This window comes from Mauremys mutica, chromosome 3, assembly GCF_020497125.1.
Source record: "Mauremys mutica isolate MM-2020 ecotype Southern chromosome 3, ASM2049712v1, whole genome shotgun sequence".
Lineage (NCBI taxonomy): Eukaryota > Metazoa > Chordata > Testudines > Geoemydidae > Mauremys > Mauremys mutica.
The window spans coordinates 41,789,383-41,816,983 of NC_059074.1; the positions used below are offsets into that span (position 1 = coordinate 41,789,383).

Sequence of the window (27,601 nt, forward strand, 5' to 3'; positions counted from 1 at the left end):
CCATGGTTGGTGGTCCAATCCAAACAAAGTCATGGTGGGGACTCCCTTCAGCCCCCTCGTATCAAGGGCCACTATTCTGACAGATGCCTCTCTTATATGAGCATCCCATGCTATGGACTACCACATTGCTCAGGGTACCTGGACCCCAAGAGAGGCCAGGCTACACATAAACTTACTGGAACTGAAAGAGGTCCATCTTGTGTGCAAGGCCTTCCTTCCCCTCCTATGCTCACTCCATGTACAGATGGCAGACAGTATCACTACAGTGGTCTATATAAACAAACAGGGAGGAGCGAGATCTTGTCCCCTGTGCTTGGAAGCAGTCAGACTTTGGAATTTGTGTATCAGAAGCCACATTATGATTCAGGCTGTGTACCTTCTGGGTGTTCACAACTCACTGGCAGACAAGTTATGCAGACGCTTCCCTACAGACCACAGTTCTAACCAACATATTTGCACAATGGGGTACTCTGCTATGGGATCTCTTTGCATCCCAGATGAACAGAAACCATCCCATGTGTTGCTCTAGGGGTGCCCAAGATTACAGGTTTCAGTATGATGCTTTCCTGGACAGATGACCTCAGAGATACCTTTCCCTCCATCCCCCTGTTACAACAAGTTGTACAGATGATCTGTCATGACAGAGCTCCCATCCGTCTAACACCCTACTGGCCCAGACAGTTCTGGTTCATGAAACTCCTAATGATGTCCAAAAACTCACTTATCAGGATCTGCCCATTTCAGGATCTCCTCCTCCAGGATTGGGAGGAGGAGGGGAAATCAAGCAACTCCCAGCCTGTGTTTTGGATGGGCATCCAGATTGAGGTGTGTGATGTTCCCCTGGTGTTATCTGGACTGCTGATCCACTAGGTCACTCCAATCCTTGACTCTGGGAGCCAGCCTTACCCTGCTCTGCTGTGAGAACCCCCACTCCTTACTTGTTCACGCACAGCCTCTGGCATGTAAGCTGCTCCCAGCTACTTGCAACCGAATGACACTAGCCAATACCTCTGGTCCCAGACACAATGATAGGAACCTCCTGTCTTGCAGTGTCCAGTTGTGCCCGCTGGGAGCTGCAAGCTTATGAGTTCATCAATTTAACAAAGAAATTGATATATACCAGGCTTGTTATCCCAAGAGGCATCTCTGACATGCTTCAAAGCAAACACACTGCTTCAGATAGAATAAACAAATTTATTAACTACAAAAGATAGATTTTAAGTGATTATAAGTCAAAGCATAACAAGTCTGATTTGGTCAAATGAAATGAAAGAAAAACTTATTCAAAGCTGATCTTAACACTTTCAATGCCCTTACAAACTTAGATGTTTCTCACTACAGGCTGGGTGGTTGCCCTTCAGCAGGCTCTCCCCTTTGATCAGTGCTTCAGTCGCTTGGTGGTGTCTGTAGATGGAGGTGGAAGAGAGAGAGAAAATATGATGAATGTCTCTCCCTTTTTATCATGTCCTTTGTTGTCTCTTGGTTTTGTCCTCCCCCCTTGAGGGTCAGGTGAGCATTTCCTCATCTTAGTCCCAAACTGACCAAAGGAAGGAGGGTGACTCACTGAAAAGTCCAACAGATCCTTTGTTGCTGCCTAAGCCAGTGTCCTTTGTTCCTGTGAGGCTGGGTTTGTCCCATATATGCCCTGATGAGATGTGAATTGCCTCTCTGCTCTTGGAGAGTTTTTGCCTGGGCTTGTTTAAAGCCATGAGAACATATTTTTAGCATCATAACTATATACATGAAATTACAACCTATAACATTACTGTAATAGTTACTGTAACAATGCTCAGTGCATCATGAGCCTTCCAAAGACACCTGACATGACAAACTTTGCATTGGGTACCACACAATCATTTTACAAGGATGAACGTGGGGGTCCTAGGTGTCCCCCCCCTCCCCCCAAAGTACAGAGCGTCACAAGGTATCATTAGAGGAGATTTTGGAACAAATTGATAAACTAAACTGTAATAAGTCACCAGGAGCAGCTGGTATTCACCCAAGAGTTCTGAAGGAACTCAAATGTGAAATTGCAGAACTACTAACTGTAGTCTGTAACCTATCATTTAAATCAGCCACTTTTTAAAAGGCTCCAGAGGTGATCCTGGCAATTACAGTATCGAAAAAAATGGTTGAAACTATAGTCAAGAACAAATTGTCAGACACATAGGTGAACATAATTTATTGAGACAGAGTCAACATGGTTGGTGAAACATGATTTCCCTTTACACCAATCTGCTAGAATTTTTTGAGGGGGTCAAAAAGCATGTGGACAAGGGGTTTCAGTACCTTTTGCTCTGATCAGTATAGCCATTCTTATGTTCTTATCAGAAATAGAATGCTTATGCGCCGCCCCTGTTTTTCCTTACAGCATCTTGGAATGCTACAAAATAGCAAAAATTCCTCCTCATGTGGGTTTTACAGCTTACTCCACACAAACACAAATGGCCTTCGGGGGATCCTTTTAGGACTTTCCACTGCAAGACCTTGCAGAGCAGTAACTTGGAGTTCTGTCCACACGTTTGCGATATGCTATGATCTACAATGACAGATGCAACATTAGGAACAGCAGTACTACAAGCATCTCTGCTATCGGGTTCCTTGCACTCTCCTCCAGTCTGAACACTGCTTGCCAGTCACCCACATGTGGAATATACATAAGGACCATCACTTGAAGAAGAAATGGAAGTTACTTACTGTAACTAGATGTTTTTCGAGATGTTCCATATTCGTATTCCACTACCCGCCTTTCTTTCCCTCTGCTGTGAATCCTGTTGGATTGCAGTAAAAAGAGCAACAGGAGAGACATTGACCCACACTGCCTCTTATACCCGCAGTTGAGAGCACAAAGGAAGCTACTGCACAGACACTGCTTTGAACAATTTCTAGATTCAGGTGCATGGAGCACACAGACACCCATGTGTGGAATACAGATAGGGAGCACACATCTCAAAGAACTTCCAGTTACAGTAAGTAACCTCTAGTTATTTTGTTACCAAAACCCCATGTATATTTGTTTTCCTGCTGCTTGTCAATTAATAAGGATTGTGCTAGATATACAGCATATTTTAATAAGATCAAAGTTATGGAGGTAGTATAGGGTTTTTCAAATTTTTTCTTAGTCTGGACCTCATATAGACACAGTGTCTTGTGGATATCTTCCTCTCCCATTCCTATTGAAGCTATAATTGCTTTCACGGAAAATTACTATTGAGAAAGTGCTTAATGCATCTTAACTGTATGTTAATATAATTTAGAGCGTGTAAAAAGGAGGAAAGACATCTTTTTGTGGACCATCAGCAAATGTCTGGAAAACCACCAGTGGTTCACAGACCACAGCGTGAGAATCACTAATATAATGTTAGTGTTAATTATGCTCTTCATACATGATGAGGAAAGGAGATGCATTAGTCAGTTTAGGGCAAAATTCCCTTCTCAGATCTATATAATGGATCAGGACTCTAAGGGTATGTCTACACTACAGGATTATTCTGATTTTACATAAACCGGTTTAGTAAAACAGATTGTATAAAGTCGAGTGCACGCGGCCACACTAAGCACATTAATTCGGTGGTGTGCGTCCACAGTCCGAGGCTAGCATCGATTTCTGGAGCGTTGCACTGTGGGTAGCTATTCCGTAGCTATCCCATAGTTCCCGCAATCTCCCCCGCCCATTGGAATTCTGGGTTGAGATCTCAGTGCCTGATGGGGCAAAAATCATTGTCGCGGGTGGTTCTGGGTAAATGTCATCAGTCATTCCTTCCTCTGGGAAAGCAACGGTAGACAATCATTTCACGCCCTTTTTGCCTGGATTGCCCTGGCAGACGCCATAGCATGGCAACCATGGAGCCTGTTTTGCCTTTTGTCACAGTCACCGTATGTGTACTAGATGTCGCTGACAGAGGTGATACAGCAGCGCTACACAGCAGCATTCATTTGCTTTTGCATGATAGCAGAGATGGTTATCAGTCGTTCTGTACCGTCTGCTGCTGCATGGGTGCCCCTGGCTGAGGTCGGCCGGGGGCGCAAAAGACAAAAATGGGAATGACTCCCCGAGTCAATCCCTCCTTTATGGTATCTAAAAATAGAATCAGTCCTGCCTAGAATATGGGGCAAGTGTACTAGAGAACCAGTGTATCAGAGAACCAGAGAGCACAGCCGCTCCGTGTCAGATCCCGCAGAAATGATGAGCTGCGTGCCATTCACAGGGGGTGCTCCTGCAACAACCCCACCTGTTGCTTCCCTCCTCCCCAAGCCTTCCTGGGCTACCGTTGCAGTGTCCCCCCATTTGTGTGATGAAGTAATAAAGAATGCAGGAATAAGAAACAGTGACTTGTTAGTGAGATAAAATGAGGGGAAGGCAGCCTCCAGCTGCTATGATAGTCCAGACAGGACATTAATCCGTGTGGGGGAGAGGAGCCCAGCATCCCGCTGCTATGATAGTCCAGGCAGTACAGAATCTTGTCTTTACACATGAAGGGCGGGGGCTGATGGAGCTCAGTCCCCACTTGCTATGATGAAAACGGTTACCAGCCGTTCTGTAACATCTACTGGGAATGACCAGCAGTTTTTTACCCAGGCGCCCCCGGCTGACCTCACCTGAGGCCAGCCAGGAGCACTCACGGGCTGATGATGATGGATACCAGTCCTTCTGTACTGTACCGTCTGCCACAAGGCTGATGATGACGATGGATATCAGTCATATTGTGCTATCTGCCACCAGGGAGGGGGAAAGAGGATGCTGCAGGTCACTGCCGCAGCATCGCATCTACCAGCAGCATTCAGTAGACATAGGGTGACATTTAAAAAAGTCAAGAGACGATTTTTTTCCCTTTTACTTTGTGGGGGTGGGGGTGGTAAATTGACGAGCTATGCCCTGAACCACTGCGGACAATGTGTTTGACCCTACAGGCATTGGGAGCTCAGCCAAGAATGCAAATACTTTTCGGAGACTGCAGGAACTGTGGGATAGCTTGAGTCCTCACTCCCCACTCCCTCCCTCCATGAGCGTCCATTTGATTCTTTGGCTTTCCATTACGCTTGTCACGCAGCAGTGTGCTGAGTCCCTGCTGTGCCCTCTGTCTGGAGATTTTTTTTAAAATGCTTTGGAATTTCGTCTTCTGTAACGGAGCTCTGATAGAACAGATTTGTCTGCCCATACAGCGATCACATCCGTACGGTCCATGCTGGAGCTCTTTTTGGATTTGGATTTGGGACTGCATCGCCACCCGTGCTGATTGGAGCTCCACGCTGGGCAAACAGGAAATGATATTCAAAAGTTCGCGGGGCTTTTCCTGTCTACCTGGCCACTGCATCTGAGTTCAGATTGCTGTCCAGAGTGGCCACAGTGGTGCACTGTGGGATACCGCCCAGAGGCCAATACTGTCGATTTGCGGCCACACTAACCCTAATCCGATATGGTAATACCGATATTAGCGCTACTCCTCTCATTAGGGAGGAGTACAGAAACCGGTTTAAAGAGCCCTTTATATCGATATAAAGGGCCTCTTAGTGTGGATGAGTGCGGCGTTAAATCGGTTTAACGCTCCTAAAATTGGTTTAAATGCGTAGTGTAGACCAGGCCTAATATTCTGCGCTCTCTCCATATGTAGAACACCGTGTGATATCACTAGGAAATTCCTGTCTGGAGAGAGAGCAGAATCTTGGAGTCAAGATCTGTAATGTGTCTCTGAGAGGAGAATTTTGCCCTTAGTTTCTATCCAGAATTAAACCAATTGTACATTTTCTTAGAAGAAGGAATCTTGACATGATTAGAAGTAAAAGACTTTGTGAATGGTATTTTTGAATCTGAGAATGTATAAGCATGACTAGTGTCATGTTTTCTTTTTTTATTAAAGAACATGAATGATGCTAATCGAGGAAATGCAAGATGTTTTTGCTGGCTTTCTCAGTCCCAAATAAGAACATGCATTCCTTTTTTTTCTTAATTGCATGAATGAGCAAAACGGTGGGAAGCAATGCATAACGTTGATTCATGTCCTACACATTAGCTGCTCAATCATGGAAACTGAAGCTGAATGTCATGTGCGTGGGCAAATAATTAACCAGACCAAAAGAAATTGTTCTATTGAAGTGGTACTGAATAGGAGTCCTATTTTTGGAAAATCTGCTTCAGTGACTTGCTGCATTGTACAATACTTGTTACTTGGAACTAAACTCTGAATGCGTGCTATTAAGTTCCATGTTCAAGATTAAACTTTCACCCTGGTTTCTATTCTCTACTCTCTTTTGGAAAAACTTTTTTATTCTTTGAACAGTCAAGTTGAAATTTTCTAGTTAAGAAAATAGACTATAAACTTGCACTGATATTACTATATTTTCTTTCATCCTTCTCTGATCTAATTAGATGTGGATAATGCATCCATAGATCTCAAAATGCTTTACAAGGGAGGTTAAACATTATCTCATTTTACAGATGTGGAAGTAAGGCATAAAGGAATGAAACAAGCTGTTGACATAGCCAAAGATATAACATGTATGTCCTCTCTTTCTCTCTGAGGCCAGACTCAATTGTGAGCTTTCAACTTTGTAGTTTACGTACTTTTGGGTGCTCAATTTCTCAACCTTAGTATTATTTGAAAGCAAATTTCTTGCATTTACTATTACATTTTATATAATTTGTTCTTGTGCAAACCAGTTGGTCAAACAATCTGTGGTTCAAATAAAATACTATTGTTGTCAGTGACTGTACTTTAAGAATAGAATAATAGATGTCAGATATGGAAAAGACTCTATCCAATCATTGAGTCCATCTGCATGTAAATTAAGAAGTGAAGATTGTTGGTATCAGGGTTAGGGGCAGAAGTCCCAATATTTTAAAATAGTATTTGTAAAGTTTTTTTGAAGATGCAATATACTGTATGCTAGTATTTGTATTAGCAGCAGCAGTAGTAGTAGTAGTAGTATTTCCTTTTTTGTGTTTTTTCTTGCTTTAGTTATAGTCTTTGTAGAAAAACAATGGCTGCATTACTACAATATTTCTGATTTGTTTGGATAACATTTCAATATTGCAGATAATTGGGTGAATGCAATTATTGGTTTCTGGAATCCACATTCCAATTCCGTTTGTAGGACTAAGCTGCAAAAGCACTTTCCTGTTTACTTCAAATTCTTTGTTAGTTAGAACTATGGAGAATGAGAGATTTTATTTATTATGTCCTTAGTGACCTGTGTTGTTGTTGTTTTTTGTTTCTTTTTTGTTTCTTTCTTTTTTTTTTTTAAATGAGGCTGCTGAAAATATTGAACTATGTAATTTTCAGATGTAGTCAACATTACTTTTCTTGACAGGAAACAAGACAATTAGTTTTTCCAAAGGTGATCAGATTAACTGCCTCAATGGGGTCCTGATCTGCTAAAATGAATGGGAGTAGAATTAGGCCCTTGGTGAATTCAGTGTATCATTTTCTCTCTTTTATCAGAAATAGTCAGGTGAAAGCTCCATACATATATTAGAAGGTAATTCATTCTTGCTTTATAAAAGTCAGTGACTCACATTGACTTGAATGGGAGGTTGGAGCAAGCCATTACTTATTTTCCTTTTGTTTTAAAAAAAATTGGTGTGTGTGTGTGTGTGTGTGTGTGTGTGTGTGTGTGTGTGTATATATATATATATATATATATATATATATTCCATTTTGTTTTTATTCTGGAAGCCTAGTTTAATTCTGGAGTCAGTGGGTGATTTGCTGGGGAAGTAGAATTGTTCTCAAAACAGAACATTTTCTTTCTCTCACAGCAATTGCAAGTCTGTAGTGAGAGAGCAGAAAAATGCTAGTGTTAATTTTGGTTCTGATGTGGTTTTTATACTAATACAAATATTTATTTTGCTTTATCATGGCTTTTTAATTTGTATGCAGTCAAATAGTGCATAGATCCACATTATGATTGGAATGTTTTGTGTGAAGCATTCTTCTGACCTAATTAAGAATGTAAATCTTTACAAGAACAGTTTATTTACTTTGATATCAAAGTACTGAGAGCAAGAACATTTGGAGGATGGAAAAACATTGAATACATTTGGAAAAATCTATATTTTTCCAAATAATTGTCACCCGAAACAGAGATAAAATTATTGATTCTTCCTCATGAGTTTTCAGACTTCTCTTTTGTTTCCAGCCAAATTAAGAATAACTAAATACATGAAATCTTCTCATTTATTATTTACTATTTGTATCGAGGTAACACCTAGAAGTCCCAGTCATGTTCCTTATTGCACTAAGTTCTGTAGAAGCAGACTGGGGGGGAAAAAACATGGTCCCTGCCTCCAAGAGCTTCCAATCTAAGTTTGCTCTTTTTTACCTTCCATGGTGCCAAGAGTGTTTGTTTTTTTGTTTTTTGTTTCTGTTAGGCAGATAAATAGATATCTGTTTTATTTTAAATACTATTATGGTCACCATCACCATAGTGTCCGAGTACCGCACAATCTTTAATAGAGTTATCCTCATGACACCCCTCTGAGGTAGAACCCAGTTCTATCAAGTCCTAGGTCAGTGCCTTAACCATTGGACCTTCCTCTCTCCTCTGGTGGAAAGTTGAGGAGAATGAAATGTGGGGTGAAGGGGGGGGGCGGTGGGATGATAACCTGGATGACTCGGTTAGTTTTTTTTCTGGAACTTGAATTATATTTATCTAGGGTTCCAGTTCTGCTGCTGTTGATGCTGAGTGGTGCCTTATTTCTGAGACAGCATGACCTAGGAGTCGGCAACCTTTCAGAAGTGGTGTGCCGAGTCTTCATTTATTCACTTTAATTTAAGGTTTTGCGTGCTGGTAATACATTTTAATGGTTTTTAGCAGGTCTCTCTCTGTAAATCTATATAGTATATAACTAAACTATTGTTGTAAAATAAACAAGGTTTTCAAAATGCTTAAGAAGCTTCATTTAAAATTTAAATTAAAATGTTGATCTTGCGCTGCTGGCCTGCTCAGCCCGCTGCAGGTCTGGGGTTCTGTTCATCTAGGCCGGCAGCGGGCTGAGCGGGGCCTGCGGCCGGGACCCCAGACCGGCTCCTGAGCGGCAGTGGGCTGAGTCGCTCAGGGGTTCCATCCGCCAGCTCCTGCCAGCCGGGATCCGGGCTGCCGGTCTGGGGTCCCGGCCCTGCCCACATACAGTGGGTACCTACCTTCTCCCTGGTTCTGGCCCATTCTCTTCCTCTCTCTGCACTGAGCTGAGGGTGGGAGTGCACTGAGCACAGAGCTGGGGGTGAAGGGTCTGGCCAGGAGCTGGAATGAAGGAGGGGGCTCAGGGTTGGGGCAGGAGGTTTGGGTGTGGAGCGCTTACCTGGGCAGCTCCCATTTGGTGTGAGGGGTGCAGGTGGGAATGTGGGGGGGAGAGTGCAGGAGATCCTGTTTGGTGCTCAGGGTGGGGGTGGGGAGTGCAAGAGTCAGGGTGTGGAGGGGCTGAGTATGTGAGGGGGTGCAGGTGTCAGGGCAGAGGGTGGGGGGCTGGGTATGTGTGGGGGTGCCAGAGTCAAGGCTGGGGTTGTCGGGGGGGGGGGGTGAAGGAGTCAAGCAGAGGTCTGGGTGTAGGGATATTAAAGACAGTGCCCCCCCATAACTTGTCCCCCACACTTTAAAAATCCAACAGTTTCACCAAGTACAAAAATCTTTTAGTTCTTCTGTTAAAATGTATAAGCTCCTGTCTGTAGAAACCATTGAGTGTATCTGTCCTGTGAAAGATACTCTATTACTATGTAAAACTTACAAACAAGTTAATTGACTTTGTTCTTGAAGTAAACATTATGCTACCACCCCTACTGTGAGCCTTAAGCTGTAATTGATACGATGTAAACAAACACTATAAGCTGTTAAGTGACTTTCACTTCATTGTAACAGCGAGGGCTCCTAAGAATTGACCCCTCACTCTCTGTGATTAAAGGGCCAAGAGTCTCAAGTGAATTAGCACACACTCCGAAAGTGGTGGAGACAGTAAATTAAAATATGGTTAAGATATGGAATGTATGTTGATGAATGCTTGATGTACATGAATGGTTAGGGAGGTGCCAGCCTAGAAAGGGAGTATCCATCGGCCGAAGAATGTGTCAAGTGGACCACCAGACAACCTCCAGAGGGTAAACTGGGATCCACCCCAACACCTGGAAGGATGAGAAACACAAACTTTGGATAGTGGGGAGCCACCAGGAATGTGCCATCTGCTGACTGAGTCAGCAACAGCAGGATGAAATGGTTCTCCTAGACTAACATAGGAATTAATTCCTATAAGAATGGACTCAAAGTCCTCCATCTTTAGAGTCTCTGGTTCTGCTGCCAACCTCCAGGAGCATCAGGTGCATCTGGCACAGACTCGGCTCCATCCTCATGACCAAGATACCTGGCCAGTAATTTGGCATGAGCAACTTCTAGGCTGGTAACTATAACACCTATACATAACTTGAATGAATATGTATGTATGTATGTATGTAATAAGTAGTGATAGGAATAAGTAGTTAAACAACGTTGTTTACTTTTATCTTTTGCTTTATTATTATATTTAAAATATGTGGCATCTTTGCCTTACCCCTCTTAATAAGATCCTGCTGTTTTTTATTCTAGTGGTATAACATGGGTGTGTATGGGGGGGGCACAGGGCTTAGGGAACGGGCCTGGGGTGTGTGCGGGGCTCAGGGCAGAGGGCTGGGTGTATGTGTGGGGGGGGGGGTCAGGGCAGAGGGCTGGGGTGTGTGTGGGGGAGTCAGGGTAGGGGGCTGGAGGGGATATGCCCCTATTCCACCCCCCCCTGCCCCAACGCCCTGCCCCCGCTTCTTTTCTGCTTCCGCTGGGAGCAGTGAGCACGCAGACTCTGCTCCTTCCCAACCCCTTTCCTCGCAAGGGCCATCAGCTGATTGGCCGGGAGGGAGGGATGGAGGGGAACCCAGCATGCTATGGGAAGAGGCAGGGGAGCCGGCAGGACCAAGCTTCTGCCCCCAGCCCCCACCCCCCACAGAGGAGGGGGGTGTGGAGGGCAGAGAAGAGCGGGCCAGGCAGGATTTTTAATGACATGCTGCTGCCTGCCGGGACTCCGGCAGGTAGCAGCGTACCATTAAAAATTGGCTCATGTGCCATAGGTTGCTGACCTCTGACCTAGTGGATAGAGCACCACACCAGTCCTCAGAGTTTTAGTCCAGGCTTTGCCTCCGGCCTGTTGTATGACCTTGAGCAAGTCACTTCTTCACTCTGTGCCTCTGCTTTCCCATCTGTAAATTAGGGATAATGATAGTGACCTCTTAGCACTTTTCATCCCTAGGTGCCATGTAAGAGCTTATTTATTTCTTATAAATAGTCCCACTGAAATAAATGAGGCCATTCACAAAAGGCTAGACTTTACCCCATCTTTTCTGCCAACACAAGGCGGTAAAGACACATAAATACCCTATAATCCACAGCACTTCCTACCCGCTCATGGGTAGCAGTGTGTGAGGGATAGCAGTGACCATGGGATTGCTCCAGTCTCTCCCACACAGGTGAGCAGGGAGTGGGTGGAGCCTTAGATCCTCTCCTCCCCCCCAACATATGGACCATCACATGAGCTGGGGAACATAATCTGCAACAGGCACAGGGCTGCTGCAGGTAATATCCTCCCCTGGGGGCGGGGCAAGAAACAAACTGTGAATCTGAGCCTCAGTCTGGTTCTCAGTCCACTCCTTGGACAGAAAAAATCTGCATTGCTTGTTGCTCAGGGCTTATTGCAATACCATAATCTATCCTAAAGCAAGGTGCTACTCAGTGCTAGTATAAAGGTGGCAGAATAAGATTCTAAGGGGTTTTCTGGTGGTTGAATTATGTATAAAGTATCTCTGAAAAATGTTTACTCCCTGGCATTCGAGTGAATAGCAATGCTCCCTTTGATTTTAATGGGATCAAGATAGGACCCTGGATACTGAAACATTAGGTCTCGTACTTATTGTGTGCATGTATTGCTAAGGAAATCTTTTCCTCATTTTAATTCATTCCACCTATGGTGATTTGGGGAACTTCTCTTGTAAGGATTTTGTTCTATTCCTGAATTTATTAATATGGTTTTTATTTTGTAGCCCTTGGTATTTCCTTTAATATATTAGATATTTGTTATTAAATCCAAATATCAATAAAACAATTAATGAAAACTTTGATTCATTCTTCATACACTCTCGCTATAGGGCTCCCACTGTTGAAAAAAGCTGCCCCAGTCTGAGTGCCTACTTAAGTCACCCTTCATAGACACTGTCTTTGTAACATGAATCTTGTTTTAATACACAGGATCCATGGTTCCTAGTTATGGCCTTACACAGAGAACAAACTGTGCTTGGAATATTTATTTTCTCTCTGCAGAAATTTCAACTTTAGAGATATTAAAAAAATACAATGAAACAAAACCAAACAAACCCCAAACTCTGTACAGCAAGATTTATATCTCAGGGGGAGTTCTATAGTTGGGTGAACAAGCCTCACAATTAGTCATTAACCAGGCCATGTTCAATAGCTGGAGTAGACACAATGGTGTTTTTGACATTCACATACTTGGTGTGGGCTGATTCTTCCCTTCCCACCCCTGCTCCCTACAACCTTTCTTATAGCCTTACAGGCTGTCTCACAGCAGTCATTCTACAGCTCACATGCACAGCACTCTCTAAGGGGCAGGCTTGCTTGGAAAATAATCTGCCTCTTTTCTTTCATGAATTAGATAGGGTATACTTACTAGCTCATATCTATTGCACCCTTAGCAATAAAGAATCTTGGTATGACTGCAGCTGTGATTCACTCTGTTTTAAAGGGCTGCTGTGTAAAATATGGTCTGTGCCGTTATCAAGTTTGTAGAAATGGCTGTTTTGGTGGAGATGGAAAACGTGGCAGTTTAATGTGTAATGGCCTTTGCAGGAGACAGTCCTGTAGCTGAGTGTCTGGTTGCCCCTCACAGTTTTGGAGACACTTGTACAGCTCCTGTTTCTGTGGCCTTCTGTTGTACAAGTAAGATTTTTTTTGGATGAGATTTTTTTTTTTATGAAGTGCTCACATGCTTTATTTGCCTAGAATCAATGAGGGATTTTCCTGTGCTGGAAACCCACACAGGGCACTGTTTGCATACTCCTAGCTGAAAAATTGTGGTACATTTATACCTTTCACTGCCAAGGTTATGCCAAAATTAGAGAGCTTTCTCAAGCAGTAAGATAAACACATTCATTAAGCTGTACTGCTGGGTAGCGTGAGGATTCACCAGTGATAATCCTGACATAGTCACGAGAGGGAATTGGTCCACAGAAAGCAATGGTGACTTTCTTTCAGTGCCCTTTGGGCAAGACTTGAAATGGCTGGGTTTTTGTTACCCTGCCAAGTAGCATGATAGGAGGCTATCCTTGGAGGTCATCCCAGCATCCTATTGCTTTAAACCAGCGGTTCTCAAACTTGCACCATGACCCCCTTCTGACAATAAAAATTACTGCATGGCCCCAGGATGGGGGACTGAAGCCTGAGCTCTCCTGCCCCGGGGGCTGGGAGGTGTGAGAGCCAAAGCTGAATCCTAAGGGCTTCAGCCCTGCCACCCAGGCTGAAGCTGAAGCCTGAGCCTTGCTGCCCAGGGTGGGGGGCTTGGGCTTCACTTTCGGCCCTGGGCCTGAGCAAGTCTAATGCCAGCCCTCATGACCTCATTAAAATGGGGTCGTGACCCACTTTGGGGTCCTGACGCACAGTTTGAGACCTGCTGCTTTAAACCATCTTGGTAGCTTTCTGGCTCCACTTTCCTGTCAAATGGCTCTGCTTGCATTGACAGAGAACTCATTGTCCTGGGATGTCCAGACAACAGAGCAAAGAAAGCTTGCTGTCCTTAGCCCTTTTTATTTTATCTTAGTTATGTACAGTATGTAGGGTGACCAGATGTCCTGATTTTATAGGGACAGTCATAATATTTGGGGCTTTTTCTGATATAGGCTCCTATTACCCTCCCACCCCCTGTCCCGATTTTTCACACTTGCTTTCTGGTCACCCTAACAGTATGGCTTATGGTTTTGCCACCTGTGGGTCCTTAAAGAGTGTTCTACAACTATAGATGGTTTGGCCTTAGGTAGGTGGGAAGGGAATTGTTTGCTTTGCTTTGCGAGAGAGTCATTTGAACCCAAAATACAATCTCTCTCTCTCTCTCTCTCTCACTCTTTCTCTCATATGACTATGGATGGAACATCAGTCTTTGCATCCAAAATCCAAATTGCACAAAAACATAAAACAAAATTTCTGATGTCTGGAAAGAAAAGTCAAATTGTTGTAAAGATATATCTGTCAGGGTCATAAGATATTCTACCATGAGAAGCTGCATTTTCTATGGATAACTGCAGGTTCCAGTGGGTAGTGTACTAGCCTAGGATTTGGGAGACCTAAATCTAAGTCCCTGCTCTGCCACAGACTTCCTGTGTGACTTTGGGCAAGTGGTACATTTGTATCAAAGTGGGTCTCTTTGTATCTCTGTACAATGGTGCACTTCCTACCTCACAGGGATGTTGTGAGGGATTAAAGATGGCAAGGTACTCGATATCAAGGCAAAGGGGACTATATTAAGTATCTTAGTTAAGTAGAATGTTGTTTTAGCCGTGTTGGTCCCAAGATATTGGAGAGAGGAGGTGTGAGAGGTAATATTACCTCACCTACTTTGTCTCTTAGATAAATAGAGACCACTACACATTCCAACGAGAAATATCAAAATGGCAGTGGTATTAAAAACTTCCTCAGCTTAGTTCTTTACATTTTGACTATTTTTTGGCTGTGAAGACACAAATAGTTTAAAAAACGATTGTAGCCACTGGAGTGAAGCTGTATGTGTACTATATATGGAAAAGAACATACAGTATTCTGTTGGAGGCCTTCTAGTTAGCATTTGTGGATATTTGACAAAAAAATATCTAGAGATATAGGGTTTACCTTCAGGACGTAACTAGTTTATTACGTGTTTCATCTTTGGAAATGTGAGTTCTAGTTACTACTCAAGCTTAAAAAGAAATGGAAAAATAACCCTATCAAGTAACCGTAACTGTTCCTTTATTTCACATGGTAATTTTGGTGGGGAAAAATGCATTCCCGACAATGCCATTTGAAAGTTGTTTTTTTTTATAAGTAGGGCATGCCTTTCTGTTCCACGGAAATGTATGGGAGCGAGAGAGATTTGAGGAGAGACAGAGTGTGGGAAATGTTTCCTTTATATTTTAAGGGAAAACACACTTCCTTCTTAATGGATAGATGTTGTGTATGGATGTCAAACCTTTTCAGCCTTAAGCACCAAATGACTTCATAAATATCTATGACTTGATTGAGAATCAGTAATGATGGATAAAACACAAAGCAACTGAGAAGAGTCTTTCTTTCATGTAGAAATGTGAATGCTTATCTGAATACTTTGGGACTGGCAGCAGCCTCCCTCCTAAATCTATAACAGTATGGCAAGTACATTCAGGAACATTTTGTACACACCAGCGAGGTCTATACACACCAAGTAATGTGCAACATGTTAGTGCACTGTAGAAATCTCACCCCTGTACACTGCGCTACCTCACCATGTAGAAAAGCCCTTTGACTTTCCATACTTTTATAGACTCTGAAGACTTTCCAACTCCTTGCATTGTGGGATGGTATGGCCCCAAACCCTGTGAAATCCTTTCCACTCTCACTGCTTCCTTGAATGAACTAGAAATGGGCCACTTGGGACTGGGACTCAGGAAACCTGGGTTCCCATCCTGACTCTGACACTGACTTGCTGGGTAATCTTGGGAAAGTCATTTCACCCCTCTCTGCCTTTGTTTCTCTTCTTCCCCAATGAAGCCCAGTTGAGCCCTCTAAGTGTTGTTATAATACAAACAATAATAATTGATAATATTGTGGGAAGAGAGAAAAGGTTCTCTCATATTCTGGGATTTTTCTCTTCCATGGTGCACTCTGGGTCAAAATGTGGGGATGATCCAGAGAATCTTATTACACTTAAAAGTCATTGAGAACATTAGGCCCACTGGAATACACAGTGGTTGTATTGCACAAGAGAGGAGAGGAGGGGAGGGGAGGGGAGGGGTGGGTGATCAGGTTGCCTTTAGAAGCTCAGGCTGGAAGTGGGCTGCCCAGACACCCTTCTTGTTCCACTCCTTTCCTAAAGGTAGGTAGGGGTGGGGCTTAATCAACACTTTCACACTTTCCAGAAAAGTTGAGTTTAAAAGGTGTTTGTTTTTTTTGTTAAAACTTTATAAACTGAACCATTTTTTTCTGGTCCTTTCTAAAAGTCAACAACTTGAACAAAAACTAGGGAAAGACAGTCAAAGTAGTAAAATACAATGGTTGTTACTTCTCAAGGTGAACAAAGGCAGCCTTATCTGGCACTGCAAATTATTACTGCAAGGTCAACATAAGTTAGTTATTTGTTGCAAGGGAAAAGATACATCAATGTGGTGTTTGCTAACAAGCAAGTTAACTCCATGGTGTCAGGACTGGTGATTTCTGGATGTTAATTGTCAAATGGAAAATGAATTGTCATGACCTACGAGTATTTTAGAACTCCTGACCCTGTATGTGATGGGAGAAAGGATTTTTACAAAAGGGCTCAGCACCCATAATTTAGGGGCAGATTTTCAAAGCATGTAGGCACTGAAATATGCTCAGTTTATCAAATGAACTTGTGTTACAGTGGGAGCTAGTGGATAGTAGGCCCTTTTGAAAATCTGGCTCTCATTTAGGTGCCTAAACGAGAGCTGAGCTCTTCAGAAAATCTGATCCCAATTGTGAATGCTGAGCACAAGAAAATCAGGCTCCAGAGTCTTTTGAAAATAGGGCCCCTGCTCCCTCTCTCTCGTCCCAAGACGTTAACGATGGTATTAGATGGTTAAAGTGTGAGACTCTGATAGATAAAAAAGCAGACTTGCTAAATCTGGAAACAATGCTTACTTTTTAAAAATGTGCTTTCTTGCAGGGGTATTCGTTCTGTTGAAGGAACAGAAAATTAGTGGGCACAGCAGTATGGAGGCAGAGGATTTCCCTCCCCCGCCACCTGAAGGTAACTGTAATATTCCAGCTTTTTAGTTACTCACAGTATAACCGATGTATCCCCTCCTCACTAACCACTCCCAAAAATCTTTAATCAATTTGATCTTTTTTCGAGATGTTTTTGTTGTATGTTTTGGCATTATCCTCATGAACACTTTTTTGTGTTTGTTCTTTAACCATTATTCCTCGGCCGTTCTTCAGGGGTTATATATATTTAAGACCTAATTGTTGGTGCATTGTCAGAGATTCTTTCCAATGATTTCTGTGAGCACTGGGTCAGGCATGAAGTGTCACTTTTAACAGTCTCCCCATTGCTATGAACTTCCTCATCCATTGATCTGATTTCTGAGCTCTGCCAGTTACTGTCTCCAATATGAGGTGTTAAAAGTTGATTAGACTGATACACAATTATTATATACTCAGAAATGTCCTCTTTGGGGACCGTCACCTTGTTGTGGTGAAGGGGCTTGCATGTTCCAATGATCCTTGGAGCGAAGTTCTTGGGAGCTTCATGTTCCTGGTAGGGTCTCCCAAGGCAAACAGGTTTATCATAGAAGATTAGGCTTGGAAGAGACCTCAGGAGGTCCCAGACAAAGCATGGTCCAATCCCCCAAGTCCTCAATGGTGGATCAGGCAGAAGAGGGTCCTCAGCTCTCAACAGCTGTGAAAGTGGATGAAGGCTGCAGCAAGTGGAGATCCACAGTCATCTTGGTCTTTCCCTGCCATTGGGCCCCAGACCTCCAACTTGTCATTACTGTGTGGTTGCTGTAGGTGCACCAGCTTCCCCACATTAAAAGAAATCACGCACAAGCTTCTACCATGGAAAATAAAATCTTTCCAACCTTCCAAACCCTGTGGTGACAGGGACAGGATTAGTGGATTTGGTAGTCCCTAGCCATGAATCCGCATATAGGCGGCAGTAGTTAGATGGTCATCTGGCACCTTGACTGAGACGGGGTGCAGTTCGACAGCTACTATCGTGACTGAGAATTCCTCTTTAGGATCCCCTCTGCTCATCCTGCATGGGGAGAGGGCCAGAAAAGGTGCCCTAAGCCTAGGCTGTCTCATACATTTCTGGCTGGATTACCGTGTCCAGTGGGATCACTCGGCCTGTGGTCAAAGCTATAAAAAGACAGTGACTTTTGCTACATGGAATGTTAGCCCTCAAAGCTGAAAACACAGAGAGGAGGAAGGAAAAAAAATAACTTTTCTCCCAGTGCCACACAACATCTGTACTGACTGCAGGCGGATTTGCAGTTCCAGGATCAAACTCCTGAGTCATCTCAGGACTCCTATGTACTTCTGTGGTAGAGATCATGATTGGATCGAGGGATCGCTAGGGTGACCGGATCGCAAGAGTGAAATATCAGGACACATTGGGCAAGTGAGGGGTGGGGAGAAGAGAGCCACAGGTGCACAGCCCCGACCAGCCCCGCCATGAGAGGAGGTGCACAGCCGTAGGAAGCTGCAAGAGGGGTGTACAGCCCCTGCTGCAGCCCACATCACAAGCCACAGGGCAAGGACTCATGGGCCCAGCTCCAGCCCTCAGCTGAAGCCGCAGGACAGGGGTGCAGGATCCCGGTTGCAAAGTCAGACCTGGTTGCAGGGCAGGGGAGTGAAGGGTCACAGTTCTAGCCCTGGCTCCAGCCCCAGCCACAATCACAGAGGGGAGGCCCCATAGTCCTGCCTTCAGCCCCAGCTTCAGCTGTCAGTGGCTGAAGCTAAGCTAAGTCTGAGAGGTCTGGAATCAGTGAGTGTCATGGCCCCTCTGACTAAATTATAGACTTAGTTGTAATCCATATTTAAACATACAGCTTTATTTGTACACTAAACAAACAACGGGTAAAGGGCCGGGTTTTTTATTCAGTCAGTAAATCAACTTCCCAATTTGCAGACCTCTCGGACATGCCAGAAGTCTAGTACTTCTTGGATGACTTGGCCATAGTCATGACAAAGCTGTAGAAGTTCTTGCAACTCATCCAGAAATTCATTTTGACAAGGGTTTCACTCCGCACCAAGTCTATGCTGCTTCGATTCCGGACATCAGTCCATGCATCTTTCATGATTGAAAATATACGCTGTGTGTGTGCGTTGCTTACTGGTATTCTGAGCACGTATGACACCAGCTTTGTCATGTTCAGGAATTCAGTGCTACCGTCCTTGTTTCTCAGCACTTGAGACCAGAGTTCCCCAACTGAGTAGGCTCCAACAGGCTCCAACTTGGAGTTGATGTCTTTGATACAGTATTCATCATAGAGCTGATCAAGATCCACTGTTTTCTGCAGACACATCCTTGTATTCAAATGCCCTATTAACTTTGATGTTCAAGCACTGGGTATTGAACAAGTAGCCAGTTGTTGAAAAATCAAACCATTTCTCCAAATATAGGATCGACACATCGTAAAATTTTATGAAGCCTTTCTGGAAACAGGCAGCAGTGACAGGCAGCTTCTCAGTTAATGCATTTTCAACTTTGGAGCCAAAGAATTTGTCATTCTTCCGTTGCTGAAGTTTAATTCTCAGAGTATTCATTATGACATACACTTCACATGCTGTCATACTCTCATTTTCCAAACAGCGTACAGTATCATTGAAGATTTTCAGGACATTTTGGAGGAAAAGCAGATGAACCTCAACTTTGCTAGGCCCCTCACCTTGTTCACCATTTTCCATGTCCGAGAACAGCATCCATAGCGATTTTGGGCACGTCTCACGGCCCAGAGAAACAACGTAGCACTTAATAGCCTGCCACATATTTACAAGCCTGTTTACAGCTGGGGAAAGACTCTACTGTGCCACATTCTGACACACTGGTTAAGTGGCATACTCCATATCCACAAAGTCAAACATATCCTTCAATGCTGCTATCTTAGCAGAACTGCTGAAATGATTAAGATGTTCAATCACCAGAGTCTCAATGTCAGCTTGTAGGGTATTGCTAGCATGTTTTACGGCGTTTGTGCACAACATGGGCAGGGCAGTTTGCAGGCAAGATATTTTCATTTTGTTTTTAAAAATTCTGGTACACTGATTGTCGCTTTCCATAATTCACATTTGCATTATCAGCACATTAGGAAGACACTTCGTTTAGGTCTAATTTATCACAAGTTTTTCAAGTAATATGTTGCTTATTGCGTCTGCAGTCTCTTCGCTTTGCTCATAGAAGTCTAACAGTTTATCTTGGACCCCATGTTCAGGTGTCCAGTTGTAATGATGCTGGTCTTGGTGGGACCCAACTGAGAGCATCAGTTCAGGACAAATTGCTTAAAGCAGGGCAGTTAGAGCCCAAGGTTGTGTTTTTTCCACTTCTAAGGGAAACCAAACCAGCCAGACAGAGAGGACTTTTGCGGTTAGCCAGGGGGGAAAAACTAATTACACAAGCAATTCCTTTGGAAACTCCAGTTTCCCAGTATCACTACCAGTGCCACTTGTTCTGAGGATGAATGGTTATGAAACCCTAGTAAAAGAAAAAAGGTTCTCTTGATTCCAAAGGACCAAGCCCCAGACCAAGGTCAATATACAAATCAGATCTTACCCACAAATCATGCTGTTGCCAATCCTTTAGAATCTAAAATCTAAACATTTATTCATAAAAGGAAAAAATATAGATGAGAGCTAGAATTGGTTAAATTGAATCAATTACATACAGTAATGGCACAGTTCTTGGTTCAGGCTTGTAGCAGAGAGAGAGAATAAACTGCAGGTTCAAATTAAGACCCTGCGGGGGATGTACTCCAGAGATGGGTCATCAGTCCTTTGTATAGAGCTTCCGTTTGTAGCAAAGTCTCTCCAGAGGTAAGAAGCCGGACTGAAGACCAGATGGAGATGAGGCATCAGCTTTTATAGTCTTTTCTAGGTGTAAGAACACCTCTTTGTCCTTACTGTGGAAAATTACAGCAAAATGGGAGTCTGGAGTCACATGGGCAAGTCTCTGCATACTTTGCTGAGTTACAAGGCGTATTTGCCTTCTCTTGCTTCAGCAGCACGTATACTAAAATTGGAACGATACAGAGAAGATTAGCATGGCCCCTGCGCAAGGATGACGTGCACATTTGTGAAGTGTTCTCAATGGGTCGGTTGTATAGCTGATGGTCCTTTATGAGCCATCAAGCAGGCTAGGCAGAGCTGACACCAACTTGTCTGGGGGTGTCACCCAGAAGTACAGCATAATTTTGAAATACAGACTGTATAGTACCAATACTTATAACTTTAAACACAAAAGATATATGCATACAGATAGTATAATCATAACCAGCAAACCATAACCTTGTTTTAGACACCTTATTTGACCTCCTTTATACCAGATTTGGTGCCACTACAGGACCTTGGTTGCAACAATGGTCTATATGGTCCCAGATTATATCAATAACATCACACCAATATCTTAGCAATTAGGGGAAAGTTTTCACATTGCCCTTGTTAGATGCATCTGTGGCAACTGAAAAGTAGGGACCACCTGGCTTGCTGAGGTCTTTTAAAAATTCTGTTGAGAGCGGTGACAGCACATTTTTGATCAGTGCCTCCACTTTAGTCTGGCCACAGCTGACATACTTTGCAATCATTGAATCTGGATACAAAGTAGGTGCTAGTTTAAGTTCAGTCACACGAGCAATAGGAATGTTGATGGACTACTGTGTGGTAAACTTGAGTTAGCTCAGCAGCAATAACCTTGTTGTTGAAAGATTCATCTGGCCTGCTGAAAAACTGTGAGACCAGGGTATTCCTCTTGTGAGCCTTGGTGTTTTTGTTCACGATTTTTTGAATCCGTATGATGCCTAACATCAGACTCACTGCCATGTGTGCCTAGGGGCCACACTGTCGGTTCCTGCTGGTGGGTAGGTACCAGGAGCTGCCCCACGAAGCGCCGCCAGCCCGGGACCTCAGGTGCGTGCAGTGAGCGGTCCCCGATATCAGGACAAAGGGCGTCCCGACCAATGTGTGGTGGGGACACAGGACAAATCACTTAAAATCGGGACTGTCCCGATATAATCGGGACCTCTGGTCACCCTACGGATTGCTAATCAATCACTCAGAAAGGTGTCAGTGCTGGTTTGATTTGGATATAAACTTTTTTCTTTTTGTTTGTATTATTATTATTATAAGTAAAAATGGAAATAACTTACCTAGTGCCTTCAACTTGCATAGCTCTTTAGAACACGCAATAGGACAAGTTTCCTACCTCAAAGATCTTGGGGACAGAATCTGTCTCCCAAACTGTCTGCTGTATGATTTTGTGGTCTAATGGGGGCTGTTGTAATGTGGCCTAATGGAGGCTGAGGGAGACTTCCCTAGGTGCAGGGACTACATTTGCCCTCTGACAAACCCTGGCAGAGAGGGCATGCACAGATGGAGAAAGGAATGGGAGAGGATGGGGCTGTCCATTGTAGCATGGAGCAGACTATAGGCAGCTCTTGCAGGCCTCTGTTTGATTGATTATTCTGAAGGGTAGAGTAGTCCAGAATCCTGATAGCTCAAAGATGGCATTACATACAGAGCTACCTTTGTCCCTCTCTCTCCCATTGGTCTGTGTCTACTGTGCTGGAGAGAGAATTCACCTTCAGGCTTTTTCTGTTTCGTTTGTGGATTTACGGTGAGCACAGTAAGGTGTATATAGACACTTGTGTCCGTTATGCACCATTTACATCTTGACAGGACAACCAGAGGAGTTTCTTTCTACATTATTTCCCTAGTTATCAGCACCATCTTGTTTATTCCCTGGGTTACTTAACTATTTTTCAGACCAGTGCTGCCCAGAAGATTCAGGCCTGAGACAAAGCAATTTTGGGGGCCCTTTCCATAAAAAAATTGCAATACTATACAATACTATATTCTTGTGGGGGGCCCCTGTGGGGCCCAGGACAAATTGCCCCACTTGCTTTCCCCCCCACCCCCCCACAGGCGCCCCTGGGAAAAATAAACCTTCCGCATCTTGGCACAAACCGAGTTTTGAGAAAACTTCTTTACAAGGTATCACTGGTTCTCAGCATCAGCTAGTGCTAAAAGGCACTAAAGCTCATTAAAAGGGTTGGACAAATATTTTCCGTCAAAACTTTTTTTGGATCGAAAACTAGGGGTTTTTAAAAAGCAGAACAAAATCACGGACAATGTCTGCTTTCCTTCAAAATTTGTTGTTTTTTTAATTGAAAAGCTGAAATTAGTCTGTCAAAACCTGAATATGGTTTGGGGTTTCAGAAGTGTGTGGCCAAATATTTGCTGCTTGCTATGTTTGATTGTTTAAAGAAACAATAAAAAAAATTCTGCTTGAAAAAAAAATCCAAAACTTTTGAACCACCTCAGCTTGTGACCAAGTGCCTGAACCCATTCAGTCAGAGTTTTTTCCAGGTTTCTGATACTCTGCTGGCTTCCTTGACTCATATCTGTCTCCATAACTTTGGGTTCATTTAGGTTAGAACATAAGAACAACCATACTGGGTCAAACCAAAGGTCCATCCAGCCCAGTATCCTGTCTACCAACAATGGCCAATGCCAAGTGCCCCAGAGGAAGTAAACCTAACAGGTAATGATCAAATTATCTCTCTCCTGCCATCCATCTCCACCCTCTGACAAACAGAGGCTAGGGACACCATTCCTTACCCATCCTGGCTAATAGCCATTAATGGACTTAACCTCTATGCATTTATCTGTTTCCTAGAGATTGGCTCCATGGGGTCCCTCACAAACTGGAGACGGTTACTGTGGGTTTGTCTTTAGTATAGCTTATGTACATACTCCACGAACTGAGCATTTGAGCTTGTTCCAGAATCTGGGATGAGCCTATGTTGTGAGAACTGAAATGCTCAAAATAGCATGTGCATGTGAATGTACACAGGGTGCTAAAATTAAATTAACCCAGGGGTTCTCAAACTGGGGGTTGGGACCCCTCAGGGGGTCACGAGGTTATTACTGGGAGTCGCGAGCTGTCAGCCTCCATCTCAAACCCCGCTTTGCTCCCAACATTTATAATAGTGTTAAATATATAAAAAAGTGTGTTTAATTTCTAAGAGGGGTGTTGCACTCAGAGGTTTGCTATGTGGAAGGGGTAACCAGAACAAAAGTTTGAGAACCACTGAATGAACCCCTCTGAAGCCTCAGGGAATGCAGGGGAGGGAGGTCTCCCTTGGTAGGGTTGGGAAGGAGGTAGGTGGTGTACGATATTGCTCTTCTCATGTGATCCCTCCCCCATGGGCTAATTTTTAAATGAAGCTACCCTCCCCTGACATGAATCTCCATATGGCACTGAAATTTAAATATAAACTGGCATTTGAGAAGTGAAAGGGATGGTAGCCCTAATGGAAAAGCTAACAGCTTGGCTCTTCTGCAAGCCTCAAACTGCTGAATGAGTTTTAGGGTAGAGAAGGCTGTGTCTCCCAAACAGCCTGGCCCTGCCCCCTATCCAACCCCCACCCACTTCCTGCCTCCCGACTGCCCGCCCCCCTCAGAATCCCCGACACATCCTGCTCCTTGTCCCCTCACTGTCCCCCAGAGACCCCACCCTCCACCACCCCAGGATCCCACCCCTGCTCCCGTCCCCTGACCTTTATCCGCCCCCGCTGAGTCCTGACAGACCCCCGGAATGCCCACGATCCAACCCCCCCACCCGTTCCCTGTCCCCTTGCCACCCCCAACCTCTGCCCCCTCCCTGTCCCATGACTGTGCCTGGGACTCCCTGCCCCTTATCCAACCTGCCCCGGCCCCTTACCCCCAGCTCCCCCCTCACCCGGAGCCTCAGCGCGCCGCATCCAGGAGCGTCCCTGAATAGTGCTGCAGCGTGGCTCTGGTGGGGCCTGAGCTCCTCCCCGTTCAGAGCCGTGTGGTAAGGGGGCGGGGCTGTGAGCTCCAGGGGGCTCGGCCTGGAGCTCGCAGCCCTGCCCCCTTACCACGCAGCTCTGAGTGGGGAGGAGTTCAGGCCCTGCCAGAGCCACGCTGCAGCACTGTTCAGGGACGCTCCTGGATGCGCTGAGGCTCCAGGAGCGGGGCAGAGGCGGGGAGGGAGCCTCAGCCATTGTCGTGGGGGCCCCTGCAGAGCCCGGGGTCAGGGGCAAATTGCACCACTTGCCCCCCCCACCCGGGCGGCCCTGTTTCAGACTGTCTGAATCTCTCTCTCTCTCTCTCGCATATATATATTACATTAAAACTTCATTTTACTCAATACCAGCTGAGAAGATTCTCCAGCACTGTAGGTGCTCTAACACTGACAAGTTTAAAACAAAAATTGGATGTTTTTCTAAAAGTTGTGCTCTAGGAATTATTTTGGGGAAGTTTGATGGCCTGTGTTGTACAGGAGGTCAGGCTGGATGATCACAATGGTCCCTTCTGGCCTTGGAATCTCTGAATCTATAAACATTTTCCAGTTCCCATAAACATTAAAAATTGCTTGTCTTGGTTTTGTTGAGCAATGACTAGGTAGGAACATAGGAATTGCCATTCTGGTTCAGAACGGTGCTCCATTTAGTCTAGTATCCTATCTATGACCGTGTTGCATACCAGATGCTTTAGAGAAAAGTGAAAAAACTCTGCAGTTATGGAATAACATGCCCATAGGGAAAGATTTCATATGGCCCAACTGTTTTGAGGTTGACTTATGCCTTGAAGCATGAGGGTTTAGATCCTTCCAGAATGTGTGCTTGCTCTCTCACTAAATCCTTGCTGCTATTGCTCTGGATGTGACTCTTGGTTTTGTTTAGTGATGAATTATGAGCATTGGCAGGATATCCATTTACTATAGAAAGATGAAAAAAATCCCTTATCAGACTGCCCATCTCTAAAGAATGTACATTAGCAGGGAAAGGCCTGTTCTGCACATGGGCTGAGGCTGTTATTGAACAAAGAGCGCTGGCAAAATAATTGTAGCTGTGGCATCTAAGGCTCCGATTAGCAAAGCATTTTAGCCCATGTTTTACTTTAAGCATGTGCGCCAATAGGACTGCTTACGTATTGAAAGGTAAGCCTGTGCTGGAGTGCTTTGTTGAGTCAGGGCCTAACTTCTGACTCACATTTTAGACAGATAACAGCAAATTTTAGTTCCTTTATTTAATGAGATCCAACTTATTTAAAATGTGCCAAGATGTTGCTCTAGACCCTACTTTTACTGACACTGTTGCTGATGAACATAAAACCCCTGTTCTGAAGAGCTTACAGTCTAAAGATTCCTGAAGCTAGAGTATCTTTTTAAATTAATGTGGTGATTTGTATGAGCTCCAGGATGTGAATGACGTTAATGAACGAGCAGATTTGAATTTACTGATGATTTCTTGCTTGAGAAAACCCCATGCTAATGGAAGGCCTGGAAGTTAGATTAAAGGAAAGCTTCCATGATGCCGAATACAATAGGAAATCTCAGTAATTGCACTAAAGTGCCCTTGTTTTCGAGCTCAGACACCAGTGTTGCTAAGGTGATATAGTGAACTGTGCCTCAGGGGGAAGAATGCATGTGTTATAGGATGACAGTTTCACTTATGACTGGGATCATGGGATATTTCCCCTGCAAAGAGTTCATAGCAGGAGAAAGTCATGAATTTGGGTCCTGGGAGGGTTATATCGGAGTTCCTTTTGGATGCCGATCTAAATATTGATGATGGTTAATTGAGACAAAGAAACTCAAATAAAAAGTCCACTTTAAGCAATTGGGCTAAAATTTTCAAACTTGGGAGCTGAACGTTAGGAACCTAAAGCCATAGTTAGGCACCTGAATGAAGTTGACCTGACTCTCAGAGAGACTGAGGAATGACAGCCCCTGTATTTGTATTTCTACAGCCCCTGTAGAATGTATTTGGTAGTTGTGAGTGCTCAGGCCCCTCCTTTAAGGTCTCTAAATGAAGATGCAGGTGCCTAACTAAAGTGTGTGATTCTGGCTTCTGTCCTTGGCAGCCAGGATACTGGGCTAGATGGACCGTGGGTCTGATGCGGCATGGCAATTCCTGTGCTCCTACATATTCATCAGTGAACAAAACCTTGTGATTTTTAACGCTAAAGACCCTTGTAAAATGTTGGCCTTATTTCCTTACCTCCCTTTCTTCCCCTTTTCTATACTGGGATCTTTAGGGTGGCATTTTTGCTCCTCCTCCCCTCTTGTTCCATATTAACCTTGCTATGTTTTTGCTCTGTCCCATCAAAACACACATGATGATTTCTCTCCTGTTCACATTGCAGCTACTAGGATAGCATGACTCAAATATCTTGGGGTGCAGGGCAAGGAGGTGGGCTCTCAAGATGTTCCCTGCCACTTTCTACGCAGATGTATGGGGAGGAACTGAAGTCCATGCTCAGCAAAGTGGACGTCTCTGTCCTCTTCCCTCTGCTGATTAGCTGGGGAGGTGGCTAAGTCCCCTGCCCAAACTCGTGTGGCTGAGAGGTGGAGGTAAGGCCCGTGCTCAATGTTTAAGCCCCTCTCTCTGACTCTGGATGGACATAAGCACACAGCAGCAGCACAAAGGGAGCAAGGGACATTTAACAGATGAGCACATGGCTAGGATGCCCAGCAGGGGTGGCACTGAGATCCACGCTCTGCACTGACTCCAGTGGCCTCTGGTACATGGTGGTATTCTTTCTCAGAGGATGCACAGCCATCTTAAAGTCCTGAACTATGGTCTAAGGGCCAAATGGT

The 27,601-nt window shown here is 44.2% G+C and overlaps 1 protein-coding gene and 1 non-coding gene across 3 annotated transcripts in view; both read left to right on the forward strand.

The window, feature by feature from the left end:
• The window catches only part of ARHGEF10 (Rho guanine nucleotide exchange factor 10), a 184,889-nt gene that overhangs the window by 11,838 nt on the left and 145,450 nt on the right, over positions 1-27,601 (forward strand). For both annotated transcript variants that reach the window (XM_045011710.1, XM_045011712.1), the window contains exon 2: positions 16,925-17,008. In XM_045011710.1, coding sequence (XP_044867645.1) covers positions 16,972-17,008 — 37 coding nt within the window. In that variant the 5' untranslated portion in view covers positions 16,925-16,971. The remainder of the gene's footprint in view (positions 1-16,924; positions 17,009-27,601) is intronic.
• Positions 20,970-21,072, forward strand: LOC123367715. Its single transcript, XR_006578602.1, has one exon. It is a non-coding gene; the product is annotated as a U6 spliceosomal RNA (small nuclear RNA).